The sequence below is a fragment of the Solanum stenotomum genome, chromosome 11 (assembly GCF_019186545.1).
Source record: "Solanum stenotomum isolate F172 chromosome 11, ASM1918654v1, whole genome shotgun sequence".
In the NCBI taxonomy this organism is placed as follows: domain Eukaryota; kingdom Viridiplantae; phylum Streptophyta; class Magnoliopsida; order Solanales; family Solanaceae; genus Solanum; species Solanum stenotomum.
In genome coordinates, this window is record NC_064292.1 from 25,073,226 (window position 1) to 25,093,208 (window position 19,983).

Here is a 19,983-nt window from a genome sequence, read left to right on the forward strand (position 1 = left end):
ATGAGAGGAAACACCAATTTCCAAAAGAGTTCATGAGGAGTTTTAAGTACTATCTCTTTTCAGCGAAATCTTTTGAGTAATAATCTCAAATTTGATGATGAGGAAATGTTTTTAAACATATGCGCTAAGTTATATTTTGAGAGTAGTATTGAGCACCAATATGGGGACGAGTCCAGATAACTCAAAGTCCTCATAATCCATGTAGTCGACGTGGGTAGAAAGGGTCATACTTTTTATATGATTCCTTATTGCTTTTTAAGCATAGCTTAGTGGATACACTTGGTTGAGGATTTCTATACCCCGACAAGGTATAGGATAGTTCTGGCAGCGTTGACAAGATGTTGTATCATCACATAGCTCATAGTGATGGTTGTCAGTTAGAGAATCTCCCAAACAGAGTTTATTTTGTATTTTTACATACAAACTGAGTTATATTGTATTTTCCAATACATTGAGTTGTTATCTACTATTTTAAAAGCTTTTCTTTATACCACGTTATTGTTATTGTTTTTATATTGAAATGAGTTGAGATTGAGTTGAGACGAGGTAAGTTGTTTCTTCAGNTTGCTTCCAGAGGATCCCTTATTTATCTTCGGTTATTGCAGTTTGTTAGGATGATCGAGGGTCTTGTCCTGACATCCCTCATAGTATTACAGGCTTCATACATAGAATAGATAGTAGTTCATGAGTCTTTTCATTTTCAGTTGTTGATGTTCTAGACTTGGGTTGCCTCTTAGGCTAGTGAATGTTTTATTTCTAAAATATTGTGAGTTTATTTTTGAGACAGTTGAATAAACTTTATCTTTTGAGTTTATCTTACGTTGAGTAAGTCTGCCACTGAGAGTTGAGCCAGTCCAAGGGTTCGCTTGGGGCCAACAATGGTTCTCGAGTGTTGACCACGTCCAGGGTGTAGGCTCGGGGTGTGACAAAATCTGGCTTAATCCAGATGAAGTATCTAACTACTACAAACATTTGCATCTTGTCTCTGAATAAGAAATCATTGCATTAGCGTCAGACGCACTAATAAATATAATATAAGTTCACTGTAATACAACTTTCCAGTGCGGAATTATATGGCGAGGAAACAAAACATGCTTCCCCATTAGTTTGAAGCCATTACAACCAATCAAATGGACCTTTATCCTCTTATAAAATACCCTCTTGCCAGAATTATCCAACTTTACCTTCAGTACTCCAACTGGAAAGCACAACTAATCCTAAAGGTCCTTTCTAATTCAAATGTCTGACGGACAGGTGTGTGGTTATTCACTCTGAAAAAATAGATAACAAAGCACGCGAGAACAAAGACATATTGTGTTGTTGTCATGTAAGAGTCACGAGTAGAAGCTAGAGAACACAATACCAAGTATACTTTCATAAAATTTTGATAAAAACTCTCTAGACGCTTTAACAATTTAAAAAGTGACGAATCAAGGGAATACGAAAGATGACAACAATAGAGATCCATTCCACCATTTTACAGTAGAAAAGAGTCTATTAAAATTAAGTATTTCTATGTTAAAGAGCATAAGGGTTTTTACAATTCAATGGAGAAATTCATGGTTTAGAGTTGGGCTATCTAAAGTTCTCCATCGGTCTCAATTTTGAACTCTTTTTCATCGCAGACGAGATAATTTATGAAATGCCTACCCAATAGCATAAACAACCTGCTGAGATAGTAGCCACCGAAGTACCAAATTAACAACAAAAAGAGACGAAGTGAGGGCAGACATTTGAAGACGGAAGTGTTGTTAAAATTGGTGAAGAACGCAGCTGCTAACTCCAGAAAAAAGCAGGAGGAATTGGAGAGGAAGAGGAGATAATAGAGCTGGAAATGGCGGTGTTGCACATCCAAGGAAGCACTAAGGTTGATGCGGGGAAAGATAAACATGTGACTGGTGAAATGTCCAAAATGCCCCTTGAATTCAAAGTTATTTTCAAGGAAGCACACACGTTGAAAAGAATATTTCTAATGAATACGTAAAAAAAACATTCTAAAATTAAGAAAGCATAACTAACTACATAAAAATGAAGATATTTTTGAGATAAAATATTTCTTATCTTCATTTATTCGTTTCGTTTTACATGTTATAATTCACAACTCAAAAGTGACGGAGAAGAGAAAGACTAACTTTTGGCGTATTCATGAACAAAACATGAGTTTATATAGGCAAAATAGAGGAATACAATAAGATATTACAAGTTAAAATTTGGGGGTTATGAACATGCAAATTATGAATGTTATAATTTTTAAAAGTAGAAATTAAAGTGTTATGAATTATAATTAATTACTCCTTACAAATACATTAAATTAAAAAACATAAAATATAAATAAATATTACTAATTTATAATTAGAAGAAGGTAAAAATAATTGAAAATTTCTTAACCTAAATAAGTGTCATATAACCTTTTTTAATCCAACTTTAGTGTATATATATTCATAAAAAATAAAATAAAAATTAGAAATTTAAAAAAGAGTAATTAAAATGAATTAAGAAAGGAGAAGACATGGAGTGACTTTTTCACTTCTTCAATCATATTTGTATTATAACTAAAATTAATATAATCATTGTAGTAACTTATAGACAATGAAGTAATGCGATTGTTAAAAAAAATTAATCAAACATCATAAATAGGATAGATTACAGTTAATTTTTAAATTAATAAGAAACAAAATAGAGAAAATAGAGAAAAAAGATAAATAACAATGATGGTGTTAAAGAGGTGCCACATGACCTGATCTACATTTGCTTTATATATATATATATAGAGAGAGAGAGAGAGAGAGAGAGAATTCGGATATGAAATACATTATTAATTGAAGAAATATCTATTTAAAATTTATATTAATAAACTTCTGTTGATTGATAAATTTAAATTTATATAAAGACCTCTTGAAACTCACTCACAACTTGAACTGACTACTAGATTTATTAACTCGGACTAAGTGATAGATACACCCCTTGGAAACCAACTTTATCGCCTTAAGGTATGAAATAAAACGACCCTTAGGCATTGCTGAAGTACTCCTCCACTCAATAACTGACTCATTAGGAAACTGGAACTTAACTAATCGAGTTCTATAATCAACTGAGGCATAACAAGCATGAAGCCAGTCCATACCTAGAATAACGTCAAAATCTACCATGTCTAACTCGACTAAGTCAACCATGGTGTCCTTTTGATTGACGGAAATGACACAATCACGATAAACTCTCTCAGCTAGAATAGACTCACCAACAGGTGTAGAAACACTCAAGGGATCAAGAAGTTTCTCATGAAGAATATCAAAATTCATAGTAAAGTATGGAGTAAAAATAGACGAACTCGCACCTGGAGCCACCACCAACCAATCAGTTCAAAAGCTACTAGTAAACAAAACCCTAACCTGAAACAACCACCAAAACAACCAAAATCCACTATTTCGACCTCATCTAGACCCAAATCGAGAACACAATCCAACCACCACTGTGGAACCCCAACTACGATAGATCGGAGCAAACCAACAACGATGAACCAGAGCTCCAAGCTCTAGTAACTTCGACAAATTTTTAGATGTGACTGAAAAATAATGCTCTGATTATTCATATTTAATCATTGTTTTGTTCTTGTGTTCATACTCATTATTACACTATTTTCATATTGTTGGATTGTGTCTTATAATTTTATTATTATTATTATTATTATTATTTGTTGTTGTTATTGTCCATTTGTCTCTGTTATTATATGTTCGTTTCTATGTTAGAGATTATGCTTGTTTTATAGAGACTTTATTTTGCCATAATTATGATTGTTTTTAGAAAGGAGCACAAGTGGGTTACCTGATAAGGTGGGCTGGATCAGGTTAAAATTGAGTAATTTAAATAAAATCGAGTTATTTTTGTTGATTTGAGATTTTCTATCCAATTGAAGGGTACATGTGACAAACTTGTTAGATGACGAGTGTAAAAATAACTTCATTTTAACGGTAAAAACATAGTCAACTAATAAATCAAAGATGAGGGGTATTTTTGACCATTTCCCCTAAAATAAATTAATAAACACCGATCTCAACCAGTATATTTAAATTATTATTTAATTTAAACAATATCAAATTTTCTGTCACTATTTATTTATTATAGATATTTAATAATTTTAATTGGCAATATCTACATCTTTTAAATATATATCTATATATAGTTTTTTAAAGATTATGGACATCCTAAAGTCGGTATATTAAAACCTTTTTTTTTAAAACAAAGTTATCAACTTTTTGTTGATTTGAGATTTTCTATCCAATTGAAGGGTACATGTGACAAACTTGTAGANATCTCAACCAGTATATTTAAATTATTATTTAATTTAAACAATATCAAATTTTCTGTCACTATTTATTTATTATAGATATTTAATAATTTTAATTGGCAATATCTACATCTTTTAAATATATATCTATATATAGGTTTTTAAAGATTATGGACATCCTAAAGTCGGTATATTAAAACCTTTTTTTAAAAAACAAAGTTATCAACTTTTATGGTGGATAATTTTGTTATTAGTGGTAATCATTTTTCCCTTTCCCTCAAAACCCTAAGTGTTGTCTCAGGTGAAACCCGTCCCTCGAGCCTCAGTCTCACGCTGCTCGCAACTCGCACATCGCCGTCGCAGCAGCTCGCACGTCGCCGTAGCCGTTGCAGCAGCTCCGCACGTCGCAGGCCGCCGCACGTAGCATCCCCCTCACGTCGCAGTAGTGCTGCACTTCCATTCTGCAACCTCAAAGGTAATAAAAGTAGTTAACTAATTTTTTGGATCCAGAGACTTCAATTGCAATAGATAATGGCATCATTCGGTCGTATAAATCATTATTGTGAAGGGCCTGACGGCCAATGGCATCATTCTGTCGGATCTCTTTGACTTTGTTTCGTATATCTTTGATCTCTCCAGCTACCTGCCTGACTCTACGTTGTCCCCCAGCAGCTGCATCAAGTTCTCCACAAGAAATCCCACTGCTACATTTGCCATTTTCTGATTCTTCTAAACAAAGACCAGAGACTTCAATTCGCCATTTTCTGATTCTTCCAACAAAGAGCAGAGACTTCAATTCCCCAATTTCCGATTCTTCCTTAAAAGACCAGTAATTAGCTTAAAAAAGAAAAAAAAAGACCCACAACAGCTTATTAAGACAGTGCAATAATTGCAAGTTGATCTTTGGAATGGTCACTTGCCTTCTGCCCGTGTCTTTTCCACGCAATTGCTAGCATAAGAGTATTGTGTTTTTGGAACATAGGAAGTCAAATATGGCATTGTTGTCTTGTCTTTTATTTAGAAAGAGGTATTGTGTTTGGAAAATGTATCAGATTGAACTATGGCATTTAGCGATTTATAAGAGTATAATGTTTATGTGTTTTCTAAGTCGTTTGTGATATCTATCTGTTGTTAAAGTAGTTTTTTTTAAAGAAAAAGTTCAACAACTATAGAATGTATTAATTTAGTGTACGAAATTCTAAGTGCATGGGTACAATCTAATTAAAGTTTGCAATCTCCGACTCCGTTGAGCCAACTGCCTCCAACACTTCCATCTCCAGCCCTAATTAAAAAAAGTTGAGGTATTTTTTCCTCCAAAAGTTTAATTATTGTATATATTAGTTTTTTCTTATTCAATGTACAATACTTGCATTTTGCTTAGGGTTTGTTTGAATTTTTAGAGTGTTCATCAGTGATAATGTGTTTGTTTAGCATCAATGACAACACTAGTTATCCTATAGATGACAAAATTGATTTTATTGCAAGTTCGATTTGTGTCCATCTAGTGTCGACACTTAACTTTAATTTGGTGATAATGTGTTTGTTAAGCATAAGTACCAACACGAGATGATCCTATTGATGACAAAATTGATTTTGTTGCAAGATCGATTTGTATCCATTTAGTGTTGGCACTTGGCTTTAATTTGGTGACAGTGTGTTTGTTAAGCATAAATACCAATACTAGTTAATCCTATTGATAATGAAGGTGTACAGGTGTACACTTTAACAACAACATATTAGTACGTACGACCTAAAGGAGGAGAGTGGGTGGGGAGTAGAGCAAATACATACAAACAAATTAAACAACCAGTGGTACTCACTCTGCTCTGCCAAATCTGGCACCATATGCAACCATACCCCTTCCCCACCTTTTTTTATCAGATCAGTACTCACTCTACTCCTATAAATATATAACACTAGAACAACAAGAGCAATCCCTCATAGGCTAAAGCAGGAACAAGGGGTGCAAACAGTCTTTAGAAGTCTAAACTAAGAAAGACTTACGAACCACTTAGGAAGGATAAGAGCCGTAGCTACAAAGCAAAAGAAGTCGTCGGAGGCGATGTGATGATACTCACCTCAGCTCTCTGGCAGCAAAAGTTACCAGATTCATTCAGTGACAACCTTAGGATAAGGAAGTCCTTTATTTTCATTTAAGACATAGGCTGCCACTCTCTCTCTTACTTTCTTTAATTTAGTTAGGCGTGGTAAAGGATCTGGCTTGAAAGAGATTCTTCACCTACTCAATTGGAATGACTCTTACCCTTACTTGTCTCTTTACTCAGAGAAGTCCCTCTCAGAGCTTTTCCCCGACGTTGTGTCTTCTTTCTCCTTACTCTGGGAATGAAGTTGTAAGCCGAACTAATTACGGACTTGCTTGCTTTATTTGATTCTGACAAAATTGATTTTCTTGCAAGATCAATTTGTGCCCATCCACTGTTGACACTTAGCTTTAAATTTAGGGATAATGTGTTTGTTAAGCATAAGTACCAACACTAGTTGATCCTATTGATGACAAAATTGATTTTCTTGCAAGATCGATTTTTGCAAGATCGATTTATGTCCATCTAGTGTTGACACTTAACTTTAAATTTAGGGATAATGTGTTTATTAAGCATATGTACCAACACTAGTTGATCCTATTGGCATTAGTTTGGAACTAGTTTAACAGTAATGTGGCTTAATTGTCGAAATACGTTCAAATGTAGTTTAATTAACCCCTAGTTTGATTTATTATTTGAAATAATGTGGTTTAGTTGTTGGAATTAGTTTAAACCTAGTTAGAGTTAATATAGTTTAGTTGTTGAAATAAATTCAAATAATACTTAATTACCCCTAGTTTGATTTATTATTTGAAGTAATATGGTTTAGTTGGTGGATTTAGTTGGTTTTTTTTTTTTTTTATTTGAACGACCCTTGGGGGGGTCAGGGGCTTAGCAACACCCTCAGGCCTTATCATAGATAAACAAACAAAATACAAAGAGGGGGACATAAACCTTACCTCCGTACTTATGATGGTTCATAAGTCGACCTTCCTACTAAGGATAGTCAACTCATCCCCGTACTAGAAAGATGACACCTAGCTTCTATGTACCTAAAGAGAGGACTCCTCTCAATACAAAGATTCTAGGAAGCATAAAATCAGGGAGACTCTCCCCTTACATGTAAGAAGAGAATAAGCACCTAACCTACAGACCTAAAGATCAGATCACCTTCAAGGAGGCTTTTTGATCCTCTTTATTTTTCTTCTTCTGAAGTTTGCCATTTCCATAATGTCCAGCTGCTGATAAGCTCTTGTTTCTTTTGGTAGCTGCTGGCTGTTAAAATATAATTGAGGGCTTGTGATTTTGTGGCTATGCTTGGATAATGAATCAGCAGTGAAATAGGCTTCTCTAAGGGTATGATTGCATCTGAAATTATCTGCCTGCTTGATGAGGTCTTGGAGTTGCTGTGTCTGTGAGCTAAATATTCCAGGGGGGAATGGTTTTGAGCATGATCCAGTCCACCAATAGTTGGGAGTCCACTTCTATAATGACATTTTTGAACCCTAGCTGTAAAGACCAGGTCATACCAAATATTGCAGCCTCCAATTCAGCTTGGTTGTTAGTTCCTTCCCCTAATGGAGTAGCAAAGGCTAGAATCATTTCTCCATTTTGATCTCTGAGTATACCACCTGCACCTATTCTACCAGGATTACTCAGTGCACTGCCATCAGTGTTGAGTTTTACCCAGTGATCAGGAGGTTTTTTCCAGTACACCAGTCACCTTGGTCTCATGGAAGCTTCTCTACTAGCTGGATCAGATCTTTCCAGTTAGAGGGATGGATTTAGTTGTTGGAATTTGTTTTAAACTAGTTAGAGTTAATGTTTTTAGTTGTTAGAATAAGTTTAAATAAAGTTTAATGAACTCCTAAGGACCTGTTTGGTTGGAGGTATTAATCAAAATAGTCCATGGATTAAAATTTAGTCCAACAAAAACATTGTTTGGTTACTCTATTTAACCTAATCCATGGATTAGTTATACTTCATACAAGGTCTTATTTTATCCCTAGAAATAGGGAGGGATAACTAATCCATGGATAAGACCCCTAAATGACTAAACTATCCCCAAATCTATTTTCTTTTTTCTTTTTTTGTAATTTAATGCTCTTTTTAAAAAAAAAATTTATATGAGAATATTTATAAATATTCTTTTAAATTCTCCAAATTCGTTCCATGTAATTTGATGATTTCACAAACTAATAATTTTTTTCTCCATGTTTGATTTATTATATTCAGGTTGATTTTTTCGGTTTTTTTAAAATGTAGTTCGTCGATTGACCACTTGAACTATTTTTTTTTAAAATAAGCTTCGTGTATTTGAACAATTTAAGTAGCCTTAAATCTATGTTAAGTTTAAGGTATATTTGACCAACAAAAAAATAGAAATATACTGTGCTATCAAGGATCTCTATAGTGGCATATAACACCTCAAAATTACTAATATTTTTTTTTATATATATTTTAGTATTTGACTTGACAAGTTAAATGAAATATAAAATCTCATAATAACTCAAGGGTATAATAGGAAAGAAACTTTTTCTAGAGTTTTAAGCCAAACATAAAGTTGAATGGGTAACAATGAACCAAACACTTGATAAAAACTAATCCCTGCATTACTAAACCTTACATTAGTAATCCCTGCATTACTAATCCATGCATTAGTAATCCCTGCATTATGCATCTTTGTACCAAACGACCCCTAAATGTATAGAGCTAACTCCCCTGTGTTCAGGAACGACAAGGAAGGGTACCACATTACATTCAAAGTATCAACGATATGAGGTATAATAACCAAGTTAATGAAAGGACAGTTGCATTATTGCATGGAGGGAATAACCTCATTTTACATGAATGTAATGTGGTACCCTTCCCTGTCGTTCCTGAACACAGGGGAGTTAGCTCTATACATTTAGAAGTCGTTTGGTAGTTGGTTAAAGTTATGCAGGTATTAGTAATGCATGAACTAATTATGAGGGATCTATGTATTTATTTTATGCGTGGATTAGTTATGTAGGGTTTACTTATTCCATCTTCTTTCCTGCATAAAATAATACATAGATTTCCTGATAACTTATACATGTATTAGTTATGTGAATTTCTAAATTGCAAACTATACGTCGTATTAATTTTATTCATGAATAACATACCTCCTAAACAACTATCAAATGTGGTATTACTTTTGCAAATTTAATACCTGCATGATTCATCCCCAAACCAACTACCAAATGGCCCCTAAGGTTGTCAATTGACACTTATGTAGTATGTTTAACTAACCTTGGTTTTGAACAGCTGTCTCCATGTCCTTTGTCATTGATACAGTCTGAATTTGCATGTAATCATACTCTTTTTCCACATTGTTCAACTCCTTTTGCCCTCGGGTCGAAACTCCAAAGAAGCCTTTGATCCTACAGGTTCTTTGGTGCCCTGTATCACTTGCAACTTCTTTTCAAATCTTGCTTTCTGCTTGACCAATATCGAAAAAAATGATACTTGCACCCATCTCTTTCTATGGATACTTCACTTGGACAATTCCAACCATCCCCCCGATATTGATTCTCGCTCACTTGAGATGGTTCTTGAGTTCAGTTTCTTCCTTAGTAGCCACCCATCCACCACATATTTCCAATTTCAATGAAACCTTTTGCGACCAAAGGTGAAGTGGGATCCTGTATAACCTATTGTGGGGCTCCACTGGTGCAAGCTAATCTTTCTTGTCCTCCATCTCTAAGCCTTCACAAAATTTATTATGCCATACTCTTGTATGGGAACTCAAACAAGAACATATTCCCGTCCATATCATAAATGTTGTCCCCAAAGGCAGCCGTCCAAGAGATGGAAGTTATTTCTTTATTTCCGACAATGTGATTTTTTACGACTCCTCGCAAAATTTTCTAATGCCACACTTGTTAAGTAAGCCCTTTTCCATTTCTCAAGATGCCCAGGTATGTTCTCCACTTAGTGTCTGTCAGTGTTGTGAAAGGTGATTGCCTTGTCGCCAATGAGGCGAGGCGAGGCGAGGTGATCCTTCATCACCTTTTAGCTTTGTGCCGAGGCGATCTTCGAAAGGCGACGCCATGGCGACAAAGACGAGAGGCGAGAAAGGCGTCACTTTTTGTATTTTCTTTATTCTTTAAAAAGGCGACCAATTTAGGGTTTAGAAAGTTAAAAGGTAATTTAAGGGTTTTCGACTAGACTCCTCGGGAGACTAGCCAAACTTTTCGGCGACTCCAAAGTCCAACCAATATGTATTTCTTCTTTCTTCTTCTTCTTTAGATTTCTTCTTCCTCTGTTTCTTTTTCCTTCTTCTTTTTTCAGTCTTCAGAGTCTTCTATCTTTGTTTTTTTTCTCACAGTTTTTACTTTTGTTATGTATTTTTCTCATTCAAGTTCTAAGTATGTACTATCTATTTTCAGTTTTTTGAATCGAAATATTTGCTAATATGTTATTGCTATTGAGATTTTGATTATTTATATATGCAATCAAATATTTTAATTTTTGGTATTAATTGGGCCACACTTCAGAAAGGCGAGTGCCTCGTTGCTCGCCTTGTGGCGAGGCGGACCAATATGTATTTCTTCTTTCATGTTCTTCTTTAGATTTCTTTCTTCCTCTGATTCTTTTTCCTTCTTCTTTTTCAGACTTCAAAGTCACTTCTATCTTTGTCTTTTTTTTCACAAATTTTACTTTTGTTATGTATTTTTCTCATTCAAGTTCTAAGTATGTACTATCTATTTTCAGTTTTTGAATTGAAATATTTGCTAATATGTTATTGCTATTGAGATTTTGATTATTTATATATGCAATCAGATATTTTAATTTTTTGGTATTCATTGGGCCGCACTTCAAAAAGGTGAGTGCTTTGCTGCTTGCCTCGCCTTGTGGTGAGGCGAATCCTTGTCGCCTTTTATCGCCGTTCACTTCCAAACAATGGTGTCTGTAGGGTTGATTCATCTGGTTCAGTTTTGCCAACAAACTTATATTTAGGATTACAAGTTCTCATTAGGTTTTGCCAATGAACTTATATTTAGGATCATAAGTGAACAAAAATTCTTTTAGAAGTACTTCCTCAATCACTCATTTTTTTTTCTTTTGTTTGGTAGAAGACTTATCACTTAAGTGTCTTCACTTATCCTATTTTGTCCCCTTATGTTCACTTGACCCCTTTCTTTAAATGCCAGACTTTTCTTTTGTGAAACAGTCATATATTCACAGTCCCTCATTTAATTGTATCTTGTCATTCAACAAACTCTTCACTCTTTCCCTTTGATCATATGATTAATATACTTTCTAGTTCAGAGAACAAATATATTCAACTTTCTAATATTTTCCTTTTTTTTTTTTTTAACGTGTCTATGCATCAATGTCTAAAGCAAACAAAGTTAGCTTGTAATTGTGAACTCTGGATGGGAGCATAAAAGTAAACCCATAATTGTGTATAAACAATATCTCAAAGGGAATTCATTTACCCTTCCCACATTTCCTCAACTTCTCAAATCACACTTACACAAACTCTGTCATGGAAGTTTTTGGCAAAAAACATCCTTAAACTATACCCTCAACTTAAACTACATCCTTAAATTATTTTTCTTAACAGAAAATGTCCCTCAATTATTTAAAATTTGACAACTTTCATCCTTTTGTTAAAAATTGTCAAAAACTAACAAATTCTTCACAACATGTACGGTGCACACTACTCTCAACAAATTAAACTCCCTAAATCACCCCAATAAACCAATTTTGTTCATTCGACATACATCTAAAAAAATATTATAATTTTTTTTAGTAACAACGTTTTGCATTGTCTTCCTTTAATTAGCAATTTTATTTTTATTTATTTTTCATTTGATTTGATATCAAAGAATTATCAATGGAAATATTTTTTTTTCATTTAATCTGCAAAAAGTGGTGTTGATTGAAGACTTTTACTTCTAATAATGGAAAACGAAACTTGAGTACTAGAGATCAAAATTAGCTGAATCTTGAGCACTTCAATTATTAATTTGCCCCAAAAAATTATTGATCTAACGACATTTTGACTTTGCAAGGTGAAGATGGTGTGAAATTAAGCTTCAACTTCATTTAGTTGGTAAAGGAGAAGTAAAGATCATATCTCCTCGTAGACTCACACCGTCCTAACATTGTTTTTTTAACAGCAAGCATGAGTCTCAATTTAAATTTTTTTTTTGGATGCTTTTTCCAACCGGTAATAATATTGTAGATTTTTTTTATGAGAATAGTATGAATTGCATATGTTTTTGTGTGGAATTCGCTAATTTTTTGATAAATTTAAATAGAGGGATGAAAGTTGTTAAGTTTTAAATACTTGGAGGATGTTTTTTGTTAAAAAGGATAATTTAAGGATGTAGTTTAAATTGGGAGTATAGTTTAAGGATGTTTTTAGCCAAAAACTCTTGTTTCTGCTAAAGTAGAGAGTTACCCGTTATTTGCCTGTTGCTTCATGACTATGGTCATTCATAAACAATTATTCTCTCCTTCAAAATTGACGATTTTGTGTATTGGTGACGCCAAATGAAACCCAAATGATGACACTTTGGAGATCAGTATGAGTCTTTTGGGTTGATATGTTTCTTTGCTCTCTAGTATCTGGCCCTAAAAGGGTTGTATTCTATGATTTGAGTCAACTATTGTTCTGTTTCATATCATCTAGACTCCAGCATTGTTTCCTTTTGTGTTAGGTTTTGTATTTCTTTAATATCCAAATTTATGCGGTTTGTTTGGTTCATTAAGTTTTAATATTTGGATGATGCATTTAGATTTGAATAAATTCAGCCTTTTCGGTTGTCATATAAGATTATTAGCTTATTTTTGGTCTGAACAATTTGATGTCATTCTTGTTTGTTGTAGGAACAGAACTATACATTGCTTACAGGATATGCTTTGTGTTGAGACTTGAATCACCAGCATGGATCTGAATGCCTTGCCACAGCCAGAGGATGACGACGAGATTTTTGGACAACAATTAGAAGATGAACCGCAAGAACCTATTATATTACCTAGTGACGAGCATGCAGATTATGTCACTAGTGCTGTAGAGATTTCACGTCGCGTACGTTTCTGTTCATATTGCTCTCTATATCAACTATTGAGCTGTACTACTTGAACTTGCTCCTTTATTCCATATTTTTTCTTGGCTCTTTGTTTGATACATGTCTCTTTTATATTGGTTGTCTCTTTGCTGCTTGTCTTTGACAGAGTAATAAACAGTAGAAAGCTTTGCGTGCTGCCTTTATCTTTTTAAAATCAAATAAAGTAAATTTCATCAAATCAAAATCCAGAGGATGTAATTGATTACCAAAAAGTAAGAATCCTGAAAGTTGAAACCCCTACTTGCTCAAGGAGCGCCTACAATGTCTAATAAATCTAAAGAGTTATCCCCCCCTCCCCCCCTTTTTTTTTTTTCCTTTTCCCCTTCTACCACAGCAGGCAGTTTGAGCTCATCAAATGGAAGGGGAAGAGTGGTTGTTGAGCAGTGGGGAATTCAGCATTGTTGTTGGTAATCTGGTTATCTCCAAGTCAGCTATCTGACTGAAACTATTTTTGGTTGCATTGCATACTTCGTACCTCCTTTTACCAATCTCGTCTCCATTAAAAGGGGGAGAAAATAAAGAAATAGAACTTGCTTCTTTGTCGCTTCTTTCTATGATAGTGGAAAAGGATAGGGGACTGCCCATAGATAGGGGTATGTTCTTGTGAATCTTATTATTGTGGCGACTTCCATTTTTTTTTTTTTTTTGTTTTTTTGAAGAAGGTAACTTGTATTATGAACAAAAGGAATACTCAGAAAAGTATTCCAGTAATACTTACAACAAAATTACAGAGGGAGAGGTGTCCATACTAAGCTTCATAAATAATCTAAAATACTAGGAATATACTCTTCTTCTTGAGGATATTCGTGTTTACACCAAAAAAAGAAAAGGACTAGACAGTTTATCTTCAGTTTCTGCAGAGAGCAACTCTTGTTTGCGAAACATCTCTGGTTCCTTTCCATCCATAGTCCACCAAATGCAGGCTGGGACAATCTTCCATCTCTCCCTGTGTCCCGATTGATTCCCATCTCTATTCCAGCAAGCTAGAGCCTCTTTGATGCTCCTTGGCATAGTCCAACTTATGCCTCTTAAATTGATGAAAATCTGCCATAACTTCACAGTCTCTCTACAATGTAGAAAGAGATGATTTATTGTCTCAGTCTCACATTCACAAAAAGAGCACCTAGAGCAAATATGACGACTCTTTTCATTTCTGTGGATCGAGCGGAGCAGAAGATTCACAAGCAGAATTAAAATAGATGCAAATAACTTAATATGGGTCTGTGAAGCGATGAAACAAGCATCAAGGGGAACAGGGGGTCTCTGTAGGAGATGGGGGAGGAAAGTTGAGGCATACATCTACAGAGTCGTACAGAATTTCAACATGTATGGTCGTTTTGTCAGGATCGAAGCAGTGCTTGGTGATCGGAAATCTTCAGTGATTATCCCGGAAATAATCTGCAATGGTGGATGGGCTGACATAGCAGAAAAATTCTAGGTCATCTACATAGCACTTCAAAGCCTCCTAGGGTTCCACTGGCAAGAACATTCAGGGAGGCGGCTTCTCCTTCTGATTGGCCAGTTCATACCAAAAACGCAGCCACTGAAGTTCAAAACTCCATCAAAATCAGTCACGCAGCAGAATTGGATAGTTCCAAATTCCTCTCACAATGCTTAATTGGAATATTCAACGATCCTTTCCACTCAAGTCCCAACACCGACGTCATCCAGAAGTGGTTCTTAAACAGGTGGAAAATCACGGCGGGTCTGAAAATCACTCCTCTCTCACACAATCAGTTTCTATTCGAAATGCCTTCACGACAGGAGGCAGCGCGGATTATGGCAGGAGAATGGTTTTGGAATGGTAGAAAATTGACTCTCAAGTGGTGGTCGCCGGAGGCCGGAACTGAAATTGATGCACCAATCTCAGAATTTCAATGGGTTAAGGCCTTGGGTATTCCGTTACATGCTTGGTCAGAAGGCACTTTCAAGGTTATTGGTAATATGTGTGGGGGTTTTGTGGATACAGATGAAGATACAAAACGGAGGAATCATCTATATTGGGCTCGGATCTGTGTCAAGAAGTCGGGGACAGTCCTTCCAAACAAGATTAAACTGGAAGTAGGAGACCGGAACGTTGAAATCACGATTTTAATTGACACCCATGCAAAATTTTGGGTGGCCGGAAATAGCAAGAGTAGTGCCGGAGATAGCAACGCGACAAAAGATGGCAAAAGGGAAGCATCGAGTCTCGCACCGCTAAAGATTACTGACAGGCAGGTGGGTCAGCACGTGATTTTACCAGAAAATTCAAAATTCTGGGATGGAGTGGGACCCTCAACATATAAAGGTAAAATTGCAAAGGCCAACAATGTTAATGGGCCGCTGGATTATCATAAACACGGGCCAAAAAGAAGAAAACATACTAAAACATACTGGAAAGCAAAAGGGCCAGCCCAAAATAAATATGTTGGCACTGCATCTAGCAGCCTCATCGTGTCTAACACTTTTGACCCTTTAGCAAATGCCACAGAAATTTCAAGTCTCAACCAGGAGACTGAAATTAGCGAAGCATTGGGAGGGTACACGTCAGAACAGCTCGATGCAGATGATGAGAGTGAAAAGATCCGAATCCCTAGGGCACCACGAATTTCTCCTCAGAATAATCAATTAATCTTGGCAAGCACATCAGATTCACACTACTCTTCCCAGAATTTCTGTGACTCTTCATCTCTATCCTGCAGCGATGGAGGCAATCTCACCCCTACAGCCATTGAAACTTCCAAATGGACCAAGCTTGTGATGGTGAAAGCTTGCAAGGCCTTCGGGGTAAATGTTGCTGGATTTGAACACGAACTCCTAGATATGGTGCTTAGAATGGAACAACGGAGACAACTGCAGTTACAACAAAAACAGGCAATTCAGGGGCAGGACAACCCAAAAAGGAAGAAGGGAGAGAATGAACTAAAGATGCTTCTTTGTGACCTGATACAACATAATGGCGACAAGAGGGTTAGGGGTAGGAAATACAAAGCCTTCTCTGGATGAAAGTAAAAATTTTGAGTTGGAATGTCAGGGGGCTCAACGACATCAATAAAAGGAGCACAATAAAGTCCTTAATCAGAAAGTGGAATCCTGATGTAATATGTTTGCAGGAAACCAAACTAGAGGAATGGTTGAGCTTGATCACTGGGCAGTTATGGGGAAACAGATGGGCCAGCTGGGCAGAATCAAAAGCAAATGGTACAAGGGGAGGCATCATCATTCTATGGGACAAGAGGAATTGGGTAAATATTAGCACACATCAGGGGATCTATACAGTTTCATGTATGCTGGAAAGTGTGCAGGAAAATTTCCGATGGTGTTTCACTGGAGTTTATGGCCCTCATACAAACATTGTAAGAGAAGCTCTTTGGTATGAGCTTGCAGCAATAAGAGGACTATGGGATGACAGTTGGGTCATAGGAGGCGACTTCAATGTGTGTTCTTTTGAAAGTGAGAGATACAATTGCATAAGAAGGTCCAAGGCTATGAGTTGCTTCAATGACACCATCTCGGACCTTGGCCTCATGGATTTGCCTTTGCAGGGGGGCTTCTATACCTGGACTAGAGGAGACGATCCAATTCAAGCATCAAGAATTGATCGGTTCCTGATATCCCCAGAATGGAATGACTGTTTTAACGCAATCAATCAATTAGCACTCCCTAGTGTTGTCACCGATCACAGGCCTATACTCTTGAAATGTGGGGATTGGGAGTCTAATCCATCTTACTTCAAGTTCGAAAATATGTGGCTAGAGGAAGAAGGCTTCTTGAAGAAGGTCAAAATATGGTGGCAAAGTTACTCTGTTAATGGGACACCAGATTTTATTTTATACCAGAAGCTCAGATACTTGAAGAAAGATATCTCAAATTGGAATAGAGAGGTGTTTGGCAAAATTGACACTAATAGAAACAGGGCACTGGAGGAATTAGCTGCTATTGAACATGCTTCAGAGAATAGAGCACAAACTCCAGAAGAGAAATCCAAAGTTCTATGTCTGAAGTTGGAATTGCAAAAGCTAGCAAAAATTGAAGAGGTATCTTGGAGGCAAAAGTCAAGATGCTTGTGGCTTAAGGAGGGGGACAGGAACACAAAATATTTTCAGAAAGTTGCCAATGGTCGTAGGAGGAACAATACCATCTGCTAGCTCCGTATCTTCAATAAAATCTGAGAAGTCTAACATAGCCTTATTGAATCTGGTACAATTTCTTTTTTCTGAAGGAAATCTGACTATGTTGAAATCACCCCCCACCACCCAGGGACCTGAGAAAACCCCTCTCACCGATGCTAGTTCCCACCAAACCTCTTCTCTCTCTTCTCTGTCGTTTGGCACATATACTCCAGACATGTGCCAGCTGAAATCCATTGTTTTTCCCATGAATTTGCAAGTGATGCAATAGGCCCCTACCTCGCATATTTCCCCCTCCCAAACTCTACCATCCCAGTGAATGAGAATGCCCCCTCTTGNGGCACATATACTCCAGACATGTGCCAGCTGAAATCCATTGTTTTTCCCATGAATTTGCAAGTGATGCAATAGGCCCCTACCTCGCATATTCCCCCCTCCCAAACTCTACCATCCCAGAGAATGAGAATGCCCCCTCTTGTACCACTAGCTTCTAATTGGGCATATTTCACCCATCTGTTAGCCCATAGTTCTCTTACAATATTTCCTTATATCCCCCTGCAACTTAGTCTCTCGAAAGCAGTATACATCTGCCTTCCAAGTGTGCAACAGACTCTTGATCAACTGCCTCTTTCTCGCGTCATTGAGCCCCCTCACATTCCATGAGACAATATTAATCTTCATGAGAACGATCAATATTGCATTCTCCCCTGCTTCTTGATCCATAACTAAAGAACTTGGTACCAGATTCCAAATTTTTTAGTTCCTTAGCTCCTTTCAATTTAGGTGTCTCTGGAATCGAAGTTTTTGTAGCTTCAACAAGGTTGTTCCTCTTACCATCTATTTTCATAAACAACTCCTCCGCTAATTTCTCATACCCATGAAAATTAACCCCAAAATCTTTTCCCAGTGCTAAAATATTCTGCCGAACCCAAAGTTGTACTGATGGGTCTGGGGGTGGTTCAATTGTCTCTGGTAATTCTGTGGAATTAAGAGGGATGGCTTCCTCAATATTTAGAGCTCCCACTTCTCTATTTTCTAGCTCTACATGCTCCTCTGTATCAAATATACTTTCCTCCTGGATGATTGACATGGCATCGTCATCTGTAGATGTTGTATCCTGGTGTTCCTGATTTACATGAACCCAAATAGTTGTATCCATTTCTTTATGAAGAGTTACTGTTTGGGTTTGCGCGTGAAGTGGTACAACATCTTCCACTACCCAGTTTCCCTCCTCCGGAATTTTGTTTAGACTCTCCACTGGAGCTTCATCTTCTTCCACCACCAGACTGTTCTCCCTCCTATTATTAAGTAGTACCTCTGCTCCCATGTCTTTGTCTGTGTTTTCTGCAATCTCCAGAGTGTCACAAAATCCGACCGCTTCTGCATATTTTAGTGGCTTTGAAATTTTCTGATGGTCTGTGTGAATCTCTATCCGTAGGGGATGATTGTTGAAGTCCAGGACTTCCATTTTCTTTTTAAAATCTATATTTTTCTAGTCTGTCAAAAAATTATTTTCTAGTTTGTATGCCCTCTTTCTAAATGCTGTTTGTTTTAGGAGCGGGAGGAAAGGATTCAAAGACTTAAAAGACAACATCCAGATGATAGACCTGCATATCCATCTCAACCACGAATGCGGGATGAGATCTTTCAGATGAAGAGACAGAAGCCAAGCAACAGACTTCCGCCAGGTTTTTTTTTTGTGCACACACACACACACTCTCCTTCTCTATTGTGTGTCACTTATCTCCTTTGCTGTGTGTGTGTGTATGATTTGTTGAAGTAGCAATAGGTTCCTGCTTCCCTCCGTGTAGTCCATCTTTCTTTTTGTTCTTGTCATGTTTGTGTAACTCTAGGTTGCACATAACTTTACTGTGCCTTCTTTGACTATTATCTTAACACAGGTTCATATTTCTCTCCTTTCCTCCCCTTCCTTGCTGCTCATGGTTCGATTACATCATTTATCTTTTGGATTGCCTATGCAGGTTGGTTGGATTGTCCTGCATTTGGACAGGAGATAGGTTGTATTATCCCTTCAAAGGTTCCATTGGATGAAACTTTCAACGATTGTGTTCTTCCTGGCAAAAGATACTCGTTTAGGCAAGTCCTCCACCAACAGAGAGTTTTAGGAAGAAAAGTGAGTGTGTTAACCTAAATTTGGGTCCTTATTCATTCACTTGACGTGGATTTTATTTTCAAAATATTTGATTTCTTACAGCAATTATGATCTGTTCCCTCTGTATATACCTTTACAGTACTTTCTTGTTACTGGATTTTCAATGAAGGACCTTCAACGATAAAAAAAGTTTGATTCCTAGATGTTATCACGAGTTTGAAGCTTTTCTTGTTTCGTTGTTGGTAGTGCTTTTTGTTGTATATATCCTCTAGATTCTAATTTTGACTTAAATAACAAGTTGAATCAGTTAATAAGCTACTGCATA

The 19,983-nt window shown here is 36.3% G+C and overlaps 1 protein-coding gene across 3 annotated transcripts in view; it reads left to right on the forward strand.

Moving 5' to 3' along the window:
* Nucleotides 1–4,558: 4,558 nt before the first annotated feature.
* Nucleotides 4,559–19,983, forward strand: part of LOC125845292 (uncharacterized) — a 41,255-nt gene continuing 25,830 nt past the window's right edge. Inside the window, exons 1-4 of one of the 3 annotated variants that reach the window (XM_049524777.1) lie at nucleotides 4,559–4,760; nucleotides 13,192–13,393; nucleotides 19,101–19,233; nucleotides 19,528–19,679. In XM_049524777.1, coding sequence (XP_049380734.1) covers nucleotides 13,250–13,393; nucleotides 19,101–19,233; nucleotides 19,528–19,679 — 429 coding nt within the window. In that variant the 5' untranslated portion in view covers nucleotides 4,559–4,760; nucleotides 13,192–13,249. Of the gene's footprint in view, nucleotides 4,761–5,567; nucleotides 5,587–13,191; nucleotides 13,394–19,100; nucleotides 19,234–19,527; nucleotides 19,680–19,983 lie in introns of those variants that run through there. The other 2 variants (XM_049524778.1, XM_049524779.1) reach the window with 2 other exon arrangements.